The sequence below is a fragment of the Carassius gibelio genome, chromosome A1 (assembly GCF_023724105.1).
Source record: "Carassius gibelio isolate Cgi1373 ecotype wild population from Czech Republic chromosome A1, carGib1.2-hapl.c, whole genome shotgun sequence".
Taxonomy (NCBI): Eukaryota; Metazoa; Chordata; class Actinopteri; order Cypriniformes; family Cyprinidae; genus Carassius; species Carassius gibelio.
The window spans coordinates 11,179,337-11,198,298 of record NC_068371.1 but is presented as its reverse complement, the minus strand read 5'-3'; the positions used below and the strand labels follow the sequence as shown (position 1 = coordinate 11,198,298).

Here is an 18,962-nt window from a genome sequence, read left to right as displayed (position 1 = left end):
TTTAGCTGCTGGGAGCAATACATGCAGAAAGCCACTGAAGGCCTTCTGTTTAAATGACAACACAATTACAGAGTAACACTGACAAAATATATTTTTGAAAATAAAAAGGGTTATCATGTCGCATTAGACAAAAACAACTGATTTCACCAAATTTCACAACATATGTCATGTTGGTTGTAATGATGAGTTGATAAGTAACTTACAAAACATAATACAATTTTAATAAATGAATACTTTTGTTCTTGATTTAATAAGTTAATTATTTAGATAAGTTAGTTATCATGTCGCATTATTTAAAATAAAAATATATACCAGTTAAAAAATAATAATGAATCACATCAAATAATCATAATAAAATAATAAAATTATTAATATTTAAATAAATGGTTTTAAATCAGCTCAGATTACACAACAACAACAACAGTTTTGTTACTGTTAAATACTGAAAACTAAAATTAAACAAAATGTGTGTAAAACAAATTATTTGTCTTGGCAACTAATGGAAATGTAGTTATTTTAAATTACTACATTTACTAAAACTGAAATTAAAAATACAACTAAATAGAAAAATATTAAGAAAAATGAGCGAAGCACATAACAAAATTACTTTTTTACAAAATTACAAATTAAAACCTAATCTAAAATTAAAGATGAAAACTGAAAATATAACAATAAAAGCTCATTCAAATGAATAATAAACACTACAGTAGTATATAAATAATAAAATTACACTGATTCTGACTAGTCTTAACTATTTTAATTATTATAATAATAATAATAATTTATTTTGTAAGCATTTAATTAATACTGCATTTCATTATTTACATATTTGTGACTTATTTATAATTATTATTTACTGTTATGTAACTCTTTCAAGGATTTTCAGTTCTTCTCTGAACTCACCATCCTCGGGTTCAGACGGCCCTTCGTAGGACTTGTCGATGGCGTGGCGAAAGCTGAGGTTGCAGCCTCGGCCCCTCACCATGTGTGTGCGTGGACGATGGTTGGGCAGCTCGTCCTTTCTGACCTCTTCCATCGCTGTCTGGAGACTCTCCAGAGAACTGGACTTCTGCAGACCTAACCTGGGTCCCAGCGCCGTCCCGTTAGAAGAGAGGGGTTCTGACATGGGGAGACGGAGGGGATGTTAGTGATGGAGGATGGTAATGAAAGCGAAAGTTCAAAGATGAGGTCAAGATTAGAAACGTAACATATAGTGCGCCCTGCAGGACTAGCCAGCTTGGATCATCAAGAAGATACCCGGTGGTCTAAGCTGATCTTTTCAACAGGGCGGTCATAAGTGAACTGAAAATGCAACAGCTGTGCGGTGAAATGAGCTGAAAATCTAATGGATTTGGACACATTCAAAGAACAGATGGAGGTGAAATATGTAAAGACTTGTGAAGGGTGGTTGTTGAAACCTCAAGGTGAGGATGCAAGAGCATCACAGAATAAGTGAGGTGTTGGAAACATGTACCAGACGTTCAGAAATATTAAACAGAAAAGTAGTAGAAGTAGTAATGCAGGGGAGAGGAGCATTAAATGAAGTACTATGAGATGAAGACCAACCATGAAGCCGTAAACAATACAAACGACTGAGAACAATGACACCAGGAGGAGGAGGAGAAGATGGGGGATTGCAACAAGCACAAACAAGAAGATGAAATGGAGGAATAGCACAAATCCAAGGGCTCCAAACACTGAAAGGGCAAAAGAAAGTTGGGGAAAAGAAGAAAAGAGAAATGCTTGGTGCATGAGAGGTAAAAAAGTGGCATGCAGGAAAGAGAAAACTAAAAATCTGTCATCATTTATTCACTCTCATGTCGTTCCAAACATGAATGACTTTGAGTGGAACTCAAATGGGTGTTTAAAATCTCCCCTTTTATGCTTCACAGGAGAGAGTGAGTCATTTGGGTTTGGAATGAAATGAGGGTGAGTAAACCATGACAGGGTTTTCATGTTTGGCTCAAGTACTATACTTTTAAGAAATATATTTTTCGAAAACCAGCAGTGAAAATGTGTATAGAAAATGATAAAACAATAAGCCACTGAAAGACACATGTAATTTTACCAGAGTAAAATAACATTTATAAGCACAAAACTAATTTGACTCTGGAAAAGTCACTGTTCAAATGTAAAATCTAACTTTTACAAACCATCAGCAACAGTAAAATGATAAAAAACACTTTTTTTTATGTAAATTGTGGAAACCAGCGGAAATGACACCATAACTGTGAAACGGTTGTTATCTTTGAAATTTTTTTTATTTCACTTTATATTTATATTATAATCTTACTTTATGAGAGATTTTCCTTTCTTTAAACATTTTGATAAAAATCTATCTCTGGGACAAAAAAAAAAAAAAGAGCTTGTAGTTAAACAAAACACAGAGATGTACACTACCTTTTAAAATTCTTTATATATATATATATATATATATATATATATATATATATATATATATATATATATATATATATATATATATATATATATTTATGTGTTTGAAAAAAACATATTGTATGCTCATAAAGGCTGGATTTTATTACTAAAAATATTACTAAAATTTAAAATAAATGTATCCAATTTGATTATTTAAACATTTAATTTATTCCTGTGATGCTAAAGCTGAATTTTTAGCATCATTCCTCCAGTCTTCAGTGTCACATGATTCTTCAGAAATCATTCTAATATGCTGATTTGCTGCTCAAGAAACATTTCACAGTATTATCCATTTTATAAACAGTTGTGTTGCGGTATTTCAGGATTCTTCGATGCATTGACAGCTTTTTTTTTTTATTTTCTTTTGTCAATATTATAAATGTCTTCAATGTCACTTTTGATCAACATAATGCATCTTTGCTGAATATATTATTTATTTATTAATAATTATTTCTTATTTATGTAGTGCATATACAACTTAAATTCCCAACTGGTTGCAGCTAATTCGGTCTGTCTTCAGATTCATAAATGTAACTACCGACTAAATATGTTGAAAAACTTCATGACTGGTCCTTGTTCTTGGATTTCATAATGCACAAATTAAGCACTGGATACAAATATTGAAATTCCATGAAACGCAGCCGTAACCGTATCTAAGCAGTGAAATGTTTCAAAAATGTAGGTTTCATTTCCACAGTGCTACATGCATGCACGCCGACACGAACAAACATGCATCACAAACGGTCCTCCCTGGGATCTAAACCAGCACAACATGGCTGCTCTAAACCTGAATCAACAACAAACCAGCAAGAAAGAGCAAGAAACAGAAACAGACCGAGAGAACGACAGCAAGACAGGGAAAGTCATATGAACAAGTTCTTATAGTAAATAAAACGCTAATTGGCGAAGTCTCTCCGGCAGACAGATACCTGTATGCTGCCATTATCACGAAAAGGAAAAAATAATGAGACGGAGAGAAAAACAAACAAATCAGCAGAAGCAGCGCTGCAGGGCCGAACAGTAACTGGGCGGCTGCCATGCAGCTCCTGGAAGAGAGATGAATTGGAGGATGTTGAACTGTGAACTAAAGCGCCACAGAGTCTCTATGAGTGGTCTTCATTTAGATGAGAGGGGCCACAGGAAAATGTGGGTGTGAGAGAGAGAGAGCGGTGCCTCCAGCAACTTTCATCCATCCTCTTAATGGACATGTTCTTCTCTCCTGTGGACCGAGACTCGCTCTTCATTGTATCAACTAACACACACATATACAACCATACACACGCTTCTTTGTCTGCAAGAAGGAAAGTTATACTTCACTAATTTGTGTGCATCAACAACTCTTTATAGAAATAATGGATTATGATTTCCAGGATGCAATTTTCTTATGAATTATGACTAACCATAAAGGGAACATCACATGAGTGCAATGTTTTTTAGGTTGCTTTAGGTAAGGCTGATTCTCAATAACATACGCAATATATTTGGCTTCGACTTTTTAAATAAACTGCAGCATAATTCCATATTATTGTTCTAGAAATTATAAAAAAATAACTAATAAAATGACCTTAAGCTATTCATTTTTAGTGAAATATTTAGCAGACACTGTAAAAACCTAATAATAATTAATAATAATAGTACCTGCATAATGCTGAACTAGATTGTGAATTCACAGAAAAAAAATGCATAAAAAATGCTGTGTTTACTGCAAAGCAGATGCAATAAAAGAGAGAGAGAAAAAGAAAGATGTCTTGGAGTACCGCAGCGGTTGGCTTGGCCGGCACTAGCTGGGGGTTTTTAGTCAGATTAAACTCAGAGCTGCCACGTTTTCAAGACCATCCTAATAATGAAATACGTCAGAGAATATAAAGGACTCTGGCGTAGGTACAGCGTGCCAGAGGGAAGAGAGAAAAAAATGAGTGTGTCAGCACAGTAGCCTGCAACCTGTCAATATCTATCGGATCCCACATCTGTAAAACTACACTCCAATCAGCCTTCCATGTATTTACCAATGTCCCTGACCCCTGAGAAGTACACAGAAGAATCACAAATAGACTATGCATGAAAATTTCAGATTTTTTTATGCATGCACTGCTGTGAGCGCAGCTAAATTTCAGTCTGGACTGTGTGCATGTGGTTTTGATTATTTAATTTATGATCCAATGCCATGAGTCTGAGTCTGTGCGTACAGTACATCTGTGGTCAAGTTTTGTACAGTGTATATAAATATAAAAAAATGTTACAGTTATACAATTTTACATTCTCTCTCTCATTCTCTCTAAATATAATAAAATTACATCTCTTTAATTTTAATTATATATATATATATATATATATATATATATATATATATATATATATATATATATATATATATATACACAAACACACACACACAAATGCATATACTGTATACAACTATAAAATTATACTGTATTTGAATTTATATTCACATTAAACATTTATTTAAAAATATAGAGTATAATATATAACAAGTCCCGATTAAAAATCTGCAAAGCTATGTGACAAGATATGAAAATGTTATACTATTGTTTATTTTTACTGAACTAATATTTTGTAACAGACTTTGCATGTGTCTGTGGTCACTGCTTTCCCTTTGTCTGTCTGTTTCCTCCACTAACTCAATCACTCCTTGCAGCAACTCACTCTCTCACCTCACCGGACAGGCTACAAATGGCCAACAGTCGCCTTCCGTTTATCTTCATTTGACTTGGCTGAGACACAGACAATGATCTGGAGTCAGATTACTGGCCTGCGAGTCAACTGACACAGCTCTTTACAGATCGCATGCTTGATCTTAGGCCAGTCTTGTAGCGTTTGACCACAAATGAGTTGTTGGCTTTTAAAGAAGTATGGTGCAACTGATGTTGCAGGGCTGTTAAACTATACAAATTGGAGAAGCAATTGCACACTTATTGTTTGTTAATAAAATGAATTACGTATTGAACATTGGTATCTTTTATAATTTTTCTGTTGCTGCGATTAATGAGAATTTTTTTTTGTATTTTACCAGGTTAAAGAGGGCTCCAACTTACTCTCCTTAACATGCCTTACAAAACTCCTTAACCATAGTAAAATCACATTCTCATGTGGCATGCTGCTTTTATATGTGCAGTGTGCGTGTGTCTCTGTGTTCAAGTTCTTACCAGGTCTCTGTCCTTGAATGGAGGCCACATTTCTCTCACCCGCCCCTGAAATACACAAACAAAACATCCATGAGCTCATCAAACTCTCATTTGTGTCTCCCAGTGGACATTCCAGACTGGATGTAACTTCACAACAAGGTCATGTTATGTGTAAATTTACAGCACACGTCTCTGGTAGATCTTGTAGAACTGTTCTAGATCCTATACTGACGTAGGAGCTTATATGAGGGCGAGTAAATGCTGACAAATATTTCTATTTTGGGTGAACTATTTCAAGTTTTATTTTATAGGATTTTTAAACCATATTTATATACTATAAACTATAACTGGAATAAGCTGTTGTTATTCATATGAGTCCTAGCATGACTTACAACTGTCTTCTAAACTACACCTTTATAAGAAGAGAAAGTGATATAATAATACACTGGACTGTTAGAAATCTCTTTTGCTTAATTTTAAATTTTTCCACATGTGTTCTGATGTATGGATTTAGCTCCATCTCTCTCTCTCTCCTGCAAGTAGCCACACTTGGTTTTTAATTAGGAAAGGCTGTGCAGGGTCAGTTACGCTTCTGTACAGCTGAGAACATCTGCGGTTTGCCTATAAACACACAACAACACACAGACACACACACACACACACACACGCTCTCTCTCTCTCTCTCTCTCTCTTTCAAAAAAGTTCAAGTTACATTGTGCACACATAGCAAAATTCATAACAAAAAAAAAAAAAATATATATATATATATATATATATATATATATATATATATATTTTTTTTTTTTTTTTTTTTTTTTTTCTCTTCTCTCTCTTTACAGCAGCTTTTAAAAAAGAAATGTCCTGCACTTTCCAAGACTGGATTTAAAAATAACCACAGTTAACATATTTTAATAACACTTTTTCCTGTGATTCAAAGCTGAATTTTCAGCATCATTACTTCAGTTAAATCATTATAATATGCTGATGCTCTGCTCATTTTTGGGATTTATTCATTTATTTGTTAATGTAAGATAAAATGATGAAAACACTTGAGCTGCTTAATATTTTTGTGGAAACTGCAATACTATTTTTTCAGGATTCTATCATGAATGGAAAGTTGAATAGAACATAATTTATTTAAAATAGTCATATTTAAAATCAATGTAATGCATCCTTGCTATATTAAATAATTTCTTTTAAAATAATCTATCTGATCACAAATGTTAGAACTCTCTTTTCTTTTTCACCTTCAGTTTGGTCTCTTAATCTTGTTTTAAGAATGCTCAGGTTTCTTTCTCTTACTTTCTTTCTTTGTGGAAAACAAAAAAAGGAGAATTATAACAAATATGATTTTCTGCAGTACATATGTGCGATTATATCTATGTACACTAAGCCACAATGACACATTCAAGACCGTAGCACCTAATGGAGGAAAACAATTAATTATTAGTGTGTTTGAGCCTGAGTGTGAGTGGTTAAAACAGTGTGTCTCTGCGTGTGTGTGTGTGTGTGTGTGTGTGAGAGAGAGAGAGAGAGAGAGAGAGAGAGAGAGACTAATCCGCACAAACAGGATTGAGCAGTGAAGACCAGCTGCTGCCACAGGCATTGCACCATGGGATACAATAATGGGGTTTCATTACACTGCAATTTCTCTTAAATAAGCCTTTTCATCTTTTATGAGCTCAATTTCACCAGCAGAGAAATAACACTGGAAGAGAGGCTTGTGTGAGCCGGTGTGGGTTCACACATGCGTGTGTAAATATGGACACATATGTGAAAGAACACAGACGGGGCTGATGAAAAAATAAGTAAAAAAGAATAAAACCCCAAACATCCTAACAACAATAATGCAACAATGGCGAACTATACTGAAAACACAAGCAACAATGAACACCCTAGTAACTATCCCAATGACCCTCAGCAATCACTCATAACACCACATCAAATCCCAGAACTCCCTAGCAACCACCCATAATCCCTTATCAACACCATGGCAACAACCCTGAACATCCTAGCAATACCCAAAACACCAAAGCCACATGCAAAATGCCCTAAAAACCACCCGACACATCACAGCACCATCAGAACCCCAAAACAACAACTAAACACCCTAGAAACATGCATAATGTCCTAGCAACCACCGATCAACAACACTTTCTTAGGAACCACCCCGAATTCCCAAGCAACATACAAAATGCTCTAGATAACACCCAAGATAACACCGAAACACCTAGAACATCCTAGCAACCACCCAAAATGCCCAAGAAAAAAACCCGACAATGTTAGCAACACCCAAGCACCCTTCCAAAATGCATCACACCCTAGCAACCACCCAAAACATCACAGCGATACCTCATCAACCACCTTAAACACCCTAGCAACATGCAAAATGGCCTAGAAAATCAACCACAACACCACAGCAACACCCAGAACACCAAGAAACATGCAGCACAACCTAGCAATCACCCCAAACATCCTAGAAACCAGTCAGTAAACTTAGCAACTGTTTAAAAAAGACCTGCCAACCACACAAAACACATTAGCATTGAATATGTATTATTTTACTTTTATTTTAACTAAAATGGCATGCAAAAAAATTAAAAATCTAGTTATACATATTCTGATAAAACCAAATTTGCAGGTGTGTTATACTTCTGCAAGAAAGTAAAGGTAAAAGGCCTGAAAGCAATCAGCAAATGAGAAATTAAGAGCATTTTCACATGAACTCCAGACTAAAAAAAACACACAGCTGCTAATGATGCGACTGGCAGAATAAACCTCTTTCCGACAGACTCAAGCTGAGCCAAAACTCTGAACTCCAAACGCTAGCCTCCAGAACTCCAGCCAAATCTCTCACAGGGACCGCGCTTGACTGAGGAAAACCTTTGTCTTTCAACGTTTCGCAAAATCACAGAGGAAAACATTGGCCAGGCTGAAATTACATGCCTTGAAGATAAGAAAAGTGGACCCTTGGGTGATGGATAGATTACTGTAAGGGTTAGTAGAAAGCTTGTAAATTTAGATTAATAAATATTTTGCCTATTTTTGCATTTGGATAAAAACATGACCTGTATTCCGCTGAAGGCAGTTAATGCTAGAGTGAACATCTGTAATTGCTCCCAACTTCAGTAACTTTAGCCATGACCCTGACTGGAAATCTATTACCCAAAAACTCATCCAAAAACAATCACTTATATCAAAATCATTGATGCAATGTGCATACATTATACAGCTTTGTAAGTTATGCCTTGAAACAGAAAACTTTAAATAATTGACCTTAAAATATAGGTAATGCACCACAGTAATGCTAAATGTATGCAAAAAGAAATAGCAACTGAACCACAGACCACAGGGCCTATACAGAAAAATTGAAAGAGTAACTTAAAGAACAAAATGAAAAGGCGAGAGAGAGAGAGAGAGAAAGAGAGAGAGAGCAAGATATAGAAATAAATAGAGGAGAAAAGTTTTAGATGGCAGCAAAGCACGACACTATGAGATGTGTGTAATGAAAACCAATCAGCTTTCAGCAGTGAGGAGATTAGCACAGTGGCAGTGGCGCTGAGGCCAATACTCCACCCTAATGAAAAGTAATTGGAAACGGGCAAAAACTTCCCATTGTGGAGCTCCGAAATATCTCTCATGTTTCTGACAGTGGTGGAAAAGAGAGAGGATAAGTCATCAGGGTCATCCGTGGCTAATACTGGGAAATGTGTAGCTATAGGGCTTTATTTTGTGTTCAATTTTCACTGTAATTCAGATATACAGACCAAAATCTTTCAAATGGGCTTCTAGGTCTTAATAGAACTTTTAATCTTTGTCTATAAGGCTTTAATGCACAAGATTTCACCTCAAACACCTGTCTTATTCACTAACCACCCACAATCCAAGTTAACCAAGCGCTAAATGCACTGAAATAGCTTTGTATTGAAATTAAGTCATTGTCGGCACAGAATCAGTTTTTAGCAGAGGTTGTGTATGTGTGTTTCCTTTCCATACCTAAATCCATGCTCTTAGAGGACTTGCTGGTGGGGTAATCTGGGACGTTCTGTCTTTGAGGGTTTTGTTGGTCGGTGGGGTGGATCATATATGAAGCAGGCTCCATTTCAGCCCTACAAGACACATATCACACTTTTTAAAAGCTACGCATTCTCTGCTGATTCTATAATAAGCATAAAATACCATGCACTACATCTCAAATATTAGGGTGTAAAATGTTTTTGAATGAAGTATTTTAGTACTATTTTTAAATACTATTACAATTTCAAATTTCATATTTTTTTTGTTATATACTTTAAAAATGTTTTATTCCTGTGATGCAAAGCTGAATTTTCAGCATCATTACCCCAGTCTTCAGTGTCACATGATCCTTCAGAAATCATTCTAATATGCTGATTTACTGCTCAAGAAACACTTATTATTATCAATGTTCAAATAATAATAATTATCAATAATAAATTATAATAAATAATTGAAATGCTTCAATAATAATAATTATCAATAAGAAATTATACAATTTACTAGCAAGTATATTTGAAAGAGATCTTTTGTAACACCATAAATTATTATTATAATTTTTTTTTATTAAACTTACAGACAACAGTAATGTGTAATGTAGTGTAACACGCAGAAACATTGGATAAAATAGTCAATTATTTAATATGTAATTATAAACTAATTACTGATATGTTTTAGTACTGAATGACAAAGTATTTACAACCGGCCTTCATCTCATTTATGTCTACTTATCCTGCAAATAAAAGTTTCTCTGTGGGTCTATACAAATAGTGTATAGACCCACAGAGTGTGTGAATAAAATTTGGTATTTCACCAAATATTTAATGGTACAACTAGATAATGACATAAATAACTCTTCTGCATGGTATCTTTACAAAGCAATGTATTATCTCAAACTTTACTCTTTAAGCACTATAACTAACCGATCTTGTTGGTGTCTGTGTGGAGCGTTTGTTTCCAGCAGGTCCAGATCAGAAGGTGGAGGGGGGAAACCCTCTTCATCGTAATCTTCCTCTGGAAGTTCCATTTTTTCGTCATTGGATCCATGCACAGCTGTTTGGAAATATGAGTTTTGTTGTTATATACAATTATTACAGCTGATGTTCGTCACACAAAGCCATTGATTTGCTACAGAAGACTCAAGTTTTTGTAATTTTTAGTTTTTTTAGTTCACTTTTATGGTATGGGAAACAGCAATGTACAATATAATTTTGTGTTCCACTGAGAAACAAATTCATACAGGTTAAAAATGACAAAAGTGTGAGTTATTTCTTAATGAAAGTCCTCCCAATATGTGGAATAAGACACACTTGACCACGTTCACTGTGTTTTGAATGATCTAACATGTGAGAAACACATTGAGACCTTCTCTACGAGCGCACAACGGTTTGAACAATGACGGAAATATCTCCATTACGACTCAATTTTCTGCACTACCGTCCACGTTTCTTCCATCATTTAGCAAGTTATCGTAAAGCGAGTGCATAGTGACTGTGTCATATATATGCAGCGACATGAAATATTAATGCTGGCGCTGACAAAAACATGTGATTAAAACTACACATGTATATGCAGAGTTCTGTTTTAAATTTCTCAGATTCTACCAAATCTAAATGCAGGGAATGTGGAAAGCAATTTGAATTTGAAATGAGATGTGTGTAAACATCACATCCCTCTTTGTGCGACTAAAGTACAGTCACATACTTTGACGGACAAGGGACGCTAATCAGTAAACAATGGTTTCCCAGAAAACACGGGAAAAGCCTTTTGTGTTGGCACGGCAACTCTCTGGAGAATCGGCGGGAAAGAATAGTGGGAATTTAAAACAGTTTGTTATCCGTTCTCGAGCACTCGGCACAATTGCGAGTATGCTAATAAGGCCCACTTAGAATCCATTTCATCAGCTTAATGATTTCAAGGTCAGACCGCATTGCATAAAAGCAAAAGGGAATGTAGCAAAAATATTGTCATTGGCTTTTTCAGTCCTATTGATGAGATGGGCAGATATCCAACTTGTAGATGTTGAAAAAGATAATGGAAAGCTATGCTGGCATGGAAAATGAGGCGACATTGAAAATAAACTCATTTTGTCCCCTTACAGAGAAGCAAAGCACTTTTAACATGCTGTTGATGATGAGCGCATGCTTTTTTGTTGCTGTTGTTGAGCACTGATCAATTTCATTTGTCTTTAACAGTATGATAGCATTTTACATTACATAAAAGCAATTATTTCATCATTTGGTGTGCATTTAAGAAAGCAGTCAACAAGTTAAGATGCATTCACACAGGACATGATTTGGCAACCACCAAGGGAATCCGCCACATGATCCTTTTGGATTCTACAGCTGACTGTGAAAAAGGAATGAATAGTACAGCAACTTTATGTCACGACCTAGAGCAATTTAATCAGTGGCAGTGCGTACTTACCAGAAGTAGGCTCGTACATACGACTGCTTGCTGTGGACGGTGGAACCGAACTGTTGGTGTGGTTGCTGTTAGGAAGCTGATGAGCAGGAGAGTCGTTTCTGGTGACAGTTTGACTGCTTTCTTGATTTTCCTAAAGAAGAGGGTGAAACGTTGTAGAGAATTCATTTTAGCATCCAACGAAACATTGATCTGGAAGATGCTGATTGGGAAAAGGTCTTGAGAACAAATATGGACATTTTAAAAGCATGTTGACCAACTTCCTTATTGGGTTCATGCAATCAGAAAGTCAACAAGTGGAACATCTGCCATGAAGCACTAGAAAACAAGGTTAAGGAAATGGACGTGGTTTGGGTCTACATGATGACACACAAAAATCATAACATAATGCAATTTACATTCAAGTATATTCAAATATGGAGTGCAAAACTCATAATACACACTCTGTTTTGTGTTTTCTTACTGCCATAAAAAGTGGAGCATCATGTCCTGCTGCTTCGTATTTGATGTAAGCAACATACACAAAAATTCAAAAGTTCAAAAGATATTAATACTTTAATTCTGCAAGAATGCATTCCATTTATCAATAATGGCAGTAAAGACATTTCTGATGTTATAAAACATTAAAATAAATACAGTTATTTTAGAGCTTTCTATTCATCAAAGAATCCTGAAAAAATCATTATTTCCGCAATAAATATTAAGCAGCATAACTGTTTCCAACATTGATAATAATAAGAAATGTTTCTCAGCCAACAAATCAGCATATTAGAATGATTTCTGGAAGATCTTGGGACACTGAAGACTGGAGTAATGATGCAGAAAATTCAGCATTGCATCACAGAAATAAATGACATCTTAAAACATATTCAAAAAACAAAACTATTATCTTAAATGATAATAATTTCCACAATATTACTGTTTTTAAAAATATTCGGCATGAAAGACGGGGGAAGTGAGGGGTCTCAATGACAGCCTACGATTGCAAGACAAACTGTAGAAACTAAAAAATAAAAAGACTTTCTGTGAGAGAACAACGCTGATATATAAATATATAAAAACACCGGGGATGTAAATGACAAATAGATAAAAGCAACCGTATGACATAGATAGAAATATTCATATTCCAAAGGCATTCCCATCAGACAGTACTAGTCAAGACAGATATGGAAACATGTGTCAATATGAAGACGTGAGGCCACCGAATGATGCGTCCTTATGGATTATTCTCAGAAGACAAAGAAGCTAAAGCTGTCACCCGTCTGGGTGTCTACAACCCGGAGGGGGAATGCCATAGACTTTATACTGTCATACAAACCATGTGCTACACACGCAAACACGCTACTTACGGTAAAAAAAAGCCCAGACTGACTGGAGGGACATGAAAGGTATGAGGATATCACCATATCAAAGTGTGCTTAAATGCATTCACACCATACTATTCCGCATGGCAAAAAACAGATGAAAGCTTCATTCTTTTGTTCCGGCGCTAAGCCTCAGTTGGAGGATAGTCATTAGTGGGGATGATGGCTCTTTACATGTGGAAATGTCATTCTTGTCATCTACCTCCTGCTCACTGTCTTACAGGACGCACAGATATCATCGATGGACCAAAGGACCGATTCTCAGACTCTTTTTCTCCACAGAAACTGCTTCTCATGAAAAATGACTCTAAAACCTGAGACTAAGCAACACTTTTTCTGTCATTTCACTGTGATCAGTGCCTTGGCAACGGTTAACATGTTATATGCATGTGTTTAACATGCATAAACTGAGAGCTGGCAGGAAGATATCAAAAGATACTTGAAGAATGATGGGACACCGACTGCTAGAATCCAGACGGAGGGAAACTAAAAATGTAAAGTCAATTTAAACAGTCGATGTTATTGATTTACGTGTTCACCTCCCACCGACTTCAACCGCTGCATCGTCCTTATTAGTGAGGCTTTGTTAAGGCAAGGATCACTATTATTTTTGCTCATACTGATTTGAACAAACCGCTGACCACTAATCTTTGGTGCAAAACACATGTAACACTATTTGGAAACACGCATAAATGACACCTCGAATTTAACAACAAATTTAGCCTTAATCAACCTATTAATAAAATTTCAAATGATATCAAATAAACAATTGTCAAGACAGCTTAAGCAACCAAGAGCAACTTTGCAACTTAACAACAAAGCAGTCTTTTAAACATGGCATGTTTTACATGGTAACATGACCACATAACAGCGCCATAGCCCAAAACTCTGTATAACAACGCATTAGCCGCCACCCAGAATACCCTAGCAACTGCACAGCAAACCCTGACAAGCATTCACAGCACACAAGCATCTGAAGATAATGTCAAAGCCTAATTTCTCTGAGCATCAGTCAATGTGTCTGTAACATGATCATTTTCTCATTGATTTAAAAATCACCTTAATTTTAGGTGTACAACTCCCACAGCACACACACGTACACACCAAGAACCTTTCTGACAACTTCAAAGGCTGTGCGCTGCACGTCTTAATCAGACAACAATCACAAGGTAGCTTGGGTCTACAGTCGAAGACAAAGAACCAGCAAAGCAGCCTCTGGAACAAGACCCTAAACCCATGGACATCTCCACCCCCTCCACACACGGACAGCAGTGAGGGTGATCTGAGGTTAGGGACCCCCAGGGTAGCCCGGGGCTGCCTTTCATTAAAACCTCAAATTTGCCTTTTATTCAAGGAACCCACGGTGTAATCTGATTAACTTGCTGAGTAAGAGGAGATCCAGCGAGGTAACGGGATTAGACAGCAGACTGGGTGGAGAAACAGGAAAGAGAAGAACATGGAGGACGGAGGAAGAAAGATGGTGGTTTCACATGAAATCACTCTAAAGTACATTTCTGTTCATTACTGAATTAATTACAATTGCATTCAGAATAAATGCATGAGAGGGATCAAAAGTGACAGTAAAGACATTATACTTCTTCTATTTTTTTTTTTTTAAATTAAATTATTATGCAACACACCCGTTTTATATATTTCCAAACATACACACACATACATACTCAAATATAATTTATATTATATATACATAATATTTATATACAAATAATTTTTTTTCTTAAACATATACATGCATTTCATGTGTGTATTTATTTATATATATATATATATATATATACACACACACACACACACCTAATAAATATACACGGTACACACACATATGTATGTTTATTTTTTTATGCGATTATTCATTATTTGGCAGCAATAATTTATACTTGCATACATATACATCACTATTTTTTACTAAAATGTTGAAATCAAAAATTTTATCAAAAGTTCTGTATTTTATCTTGAATTGAGGAACCAACCCATGAAGTTTTGTCCACAAACACTTTTGATTCTCTAACCTCCCACTCATTCTCTTATCATTTAACTCTGTCTGAATGATTAATGGCATATTGATCACTCCGTCTGCATGTGATTAATGAAGAATGCATCTCAGCAACATATCACCTTCTATCGAGCGTCATTACCGCCCGCACGTTCACCATCCTTCCACCAGCAGATTGGTTTGAGGATAAGCTAATGCTCCCCAATAACACTCCACCCACCCAAAGACAGACCGCTGAAGGTGGAGTCAATAACCATTTGTCTTCATATTCATTGGGTGGTGATGAGGAGCTGCCCGAATTGATGAACCGTCCCAGATTAACCTTGGATATAAAGATTCCAAACTCAAATCCAGCTGCGGAAACCTAAGCATGTGACCTTTGAGGATCGAAAGCAAAGCTTCCATCAGAAAAAAAGATTCTGCTATTATCTCTTGGCTGAAAACTGACATTTAAGTGAGCTGCTGATGCACGGAAATGGATTCTCCTTCCCAATAAATTAGCCTTGACACTACTTCCAATAATAGAAAGGGGGGGAATAAAACCTTACATTAAATAACTCTATTTCTTAAAAATATGCTAAAAATATGCTTAGATAAACACACCTATTTTCTGAAATGATCAGCATTTTTCCATAGACAACCGGAGTTCAGAAAGGTATGCATCAAAAATATTGTTTTAGTTGCCTCTCTTTCTTTTTCATGTGAAACCACTTCTATTATCAAGGATATTGTCATGCAGGTTTAATACACCAACCGGCAACTACTTAAACTTACCACCAGTTTAACAAAAGGGGGACCCCAGTGAACATGGCGGACCCCCTGAAACACAGAGACATGTCAAACTGACAATATTAAAAGAAGACCAGACTTCTGTGCTTGTGTCCTATTAATGCAAGCACCAACTAAACAAACTCATGAATAGAATTATACACATTAAATGTTTCAAACATATATTTAGTGAAAATATACAGGATAATATGGAATATTTTTAGTGTATTAACTAGATTTATGAGTATGTACAGTATTGTTCAAAATAATAGCAGTACAATGTGACTAACCAGAATAATCAAGGTTTTTAGTATATTTTTTATTGCTACGTGGCAAACAAGTTACCAGTAGGTTCAGTAGATTCTCAGAAAACAAACAAGACCCAGCATTCATGATATGCACGCTCTTAAGGCTGTGCAATTGGGCAATTAGTTGAAAGGGATGTGTTCAAAAAAATAGCAGTGTCTACCTTTGACTGTACAAGCTCAAAACTATTTTGTACAAACATTTTTTTTTTCTGGGATTTAGCAATCCTGTGAATCACTAAACTAATATTTAGTTGTATGACCACAGTTTTTTAAAACTGCTTGACATCTGTGTGGCATGGAGTCAACCAACTTGTGGCACCTCTCAGCTGTTATTCCACTCCATGATTCTTTAACAACATTCCACAATTCATTCACATTTCTTGGTTTTGCTTCAGAAACAGCATTTTTGATATCACCCCACAAGTTCTCAATTGGATTAAGGTCCGGGGATTGGGCTGGCCACTCCATAACATTAGTTTTGTTGGTTTGGAACCAAGGCTTTGCCCGTTTACTAGTGTGTTTTGGGTCATTGTCTTGTTGAAACAACCATTTCAAGGGCATGTCCTCTTCAGCATAGGGCAACATGACCTCTTCAAGTATTTTAACATATGCAAACTGATCCATGATCCCTGGTATGCGATAAATAGGCCCAACACCATAGTAGGAGAAACATGCCCATATCATGATGCTTGCACCTCCATGCTTCACTGTCTTCACTGTGTACTGTGGCTTGAATTCAGAGTTTGGGGGTCGTCTCACAAACTGCCTGTGGCCCTTGGACCCAAAAAGAACAATTTTACTCTCATCAGTCCACAAAATGTTCCTCCATTTCTCTTTAGGCCAGTCGATGTGTTCTTTGGCAAATTGTAACCTCTTCTGCACATGCCTTTTTTTTAACAGAGGGACTTTGCGGGGAATTCTTGAAAATAGATTAGCTTCACACAGACGTCTTCTAACTGTCACAGTACTTACAGGTAACTCCAGACTGTCTTTGATCATCCTGGAGGTGATCATTGGCTGAGCCTTTGCCATTCTGGTTATTCTTCTATCCATTTTGATGGTTGTCTTCCGTTTTCTTCCACGTCTCTCTGGTTTTGCTCTCCATTTTAAGGCATTGGAGATCATTTTAGCTGAACAGCCTATCATTTTTTGCACCTCTTTATAGGTTTTCCCCTCTCTAATCAACTTTTTAATCAAAGTACGCTGTTCTTCTGAACAATGTCTTGAACGACCCATTTTCCTCCGCTTTCAAATGCATGTTCAACAAGTGTTGGCTTCATCCTTAAATAGGGGCCACCTGATTCACACCTGTTTCTTCACAAAATTGATGACCTCAGTGATTGAATGCCACACTGCTATTTTTTTGAACATACCCCTTTCAACTAATTCAACTAATTGCCCAATTGCACAGCCTTAAGAGCGTGCATATCATGAATGCTGGGTCTCATTTGTTTTCTGAGAATCTACTGAACCTACTGGTAACTTGTTTGCCACGTAGCAATAAAAAAATATATGAAAAACCTTGATTATTCTGGTTAGTCACATTGTACTGCTATTATTTTGAACAATACTGTATGCTCAAAGGACATGCACTGATATGATGAAGTGCAGTGCTTCTCAGATTTTGGAATATAAACTGTACATAAATTGCACTGTTTTGAACTCGTTTTTCATGCATTCTAATTTCTTACAATTATCACATGTTAGGTAACTTAGTACCCACTTTATTGTCGGATATTTTTGTTAATTTCAAATTTGATCTGGTATGGCACTACCATTCAAAAGTCTTGGGTCAATAAGATGTTTCAGAAAAAAATCTCTTATGCTCACCATTTATTTGATCAAAAAACCATAAAAATAAGAAATAAAATTAAATTAAATAAATAAATAAATAAATATATTTTTTTGTTGTTGTTTTTTATAAATAGTCAAAATCTTTACAGTCACTTTTGATCAATTCAATGCATCCTTGCTGAATAAAAGTATACAATTCTTTAAAAATAAATAAATCTTACTGACCCCAAACTTTTAAACGTATTGTACATATTACATTAACAAGTTCAATACAGCATGACTGTGTAAACTGGATAAATTTCTCAATAAACAAAAGAAAGAATCACACCACATGCTCTTTACAGAATAAAAAGTGAAGATCCAAGAAGAAAAGCCCAGAGGGTTAGAAGGAAACAGAGTGCATGCAAAGATGTAAGAGTATTTTATTTGAAAAGAAAACTTCAGTCATACAAAAAAAATTCAAAAGAACAGCAGACATGGACAATTAGATGTTCTAGCAATAAGTGAAAACAGTAAATGAAAATGCAAGCATGTGCACAATGTTAGTACAAAAGCAGAAAGCAGAAGAGAAGAACAAGCGCTTTCTCATGAAGTCAGAGAGAAACAAGGAAAAGAACAATCTTCAATGTGTCAAAAGAAAATGTATCTACAATGATTATATTTGAAGGAATTCCTCCGCAAACGTCCATAACAACAC

General features: G+C 35.7%; 1 protein-coding gene across 1 annotated transcript in view; it reads right to left on the bottom strand.

Annotated features, from left to right (window-relative positions):
* LOC127990713 (partitioning defective 3 homolog B) overlaps positions 1–18,962 on the bottom strand; it is a 159,970-nt gene that overhangs the window by 56,711 nt on the left and 84,297 nt on the right. Inside the window, exons 13-17 of the mRNA XM_052591522.1 lie at positions 12,024–12,153; positions 10,520–10,649; positions 9,579–9,691; positions 5,604–5,648; positions 904–1,119 (exon numbers count right to left, since the gene is read on the bottom strand). Of these exons, the coding sequence (XP_052447482.1) occupies positions 904–1,119; positions 5,604–5,648; positions 9,579–9,691; positions 10,520–10,649; positions 12,024–12,153 (634 nt within the window). The remainder of the gene's footprint in view (positions 1–903; positions 1,120–5,603; positions 5,649–9,578; positions 9,692–10,519; positions 10,650–12,023; positions 12,154–18,962) is intronic.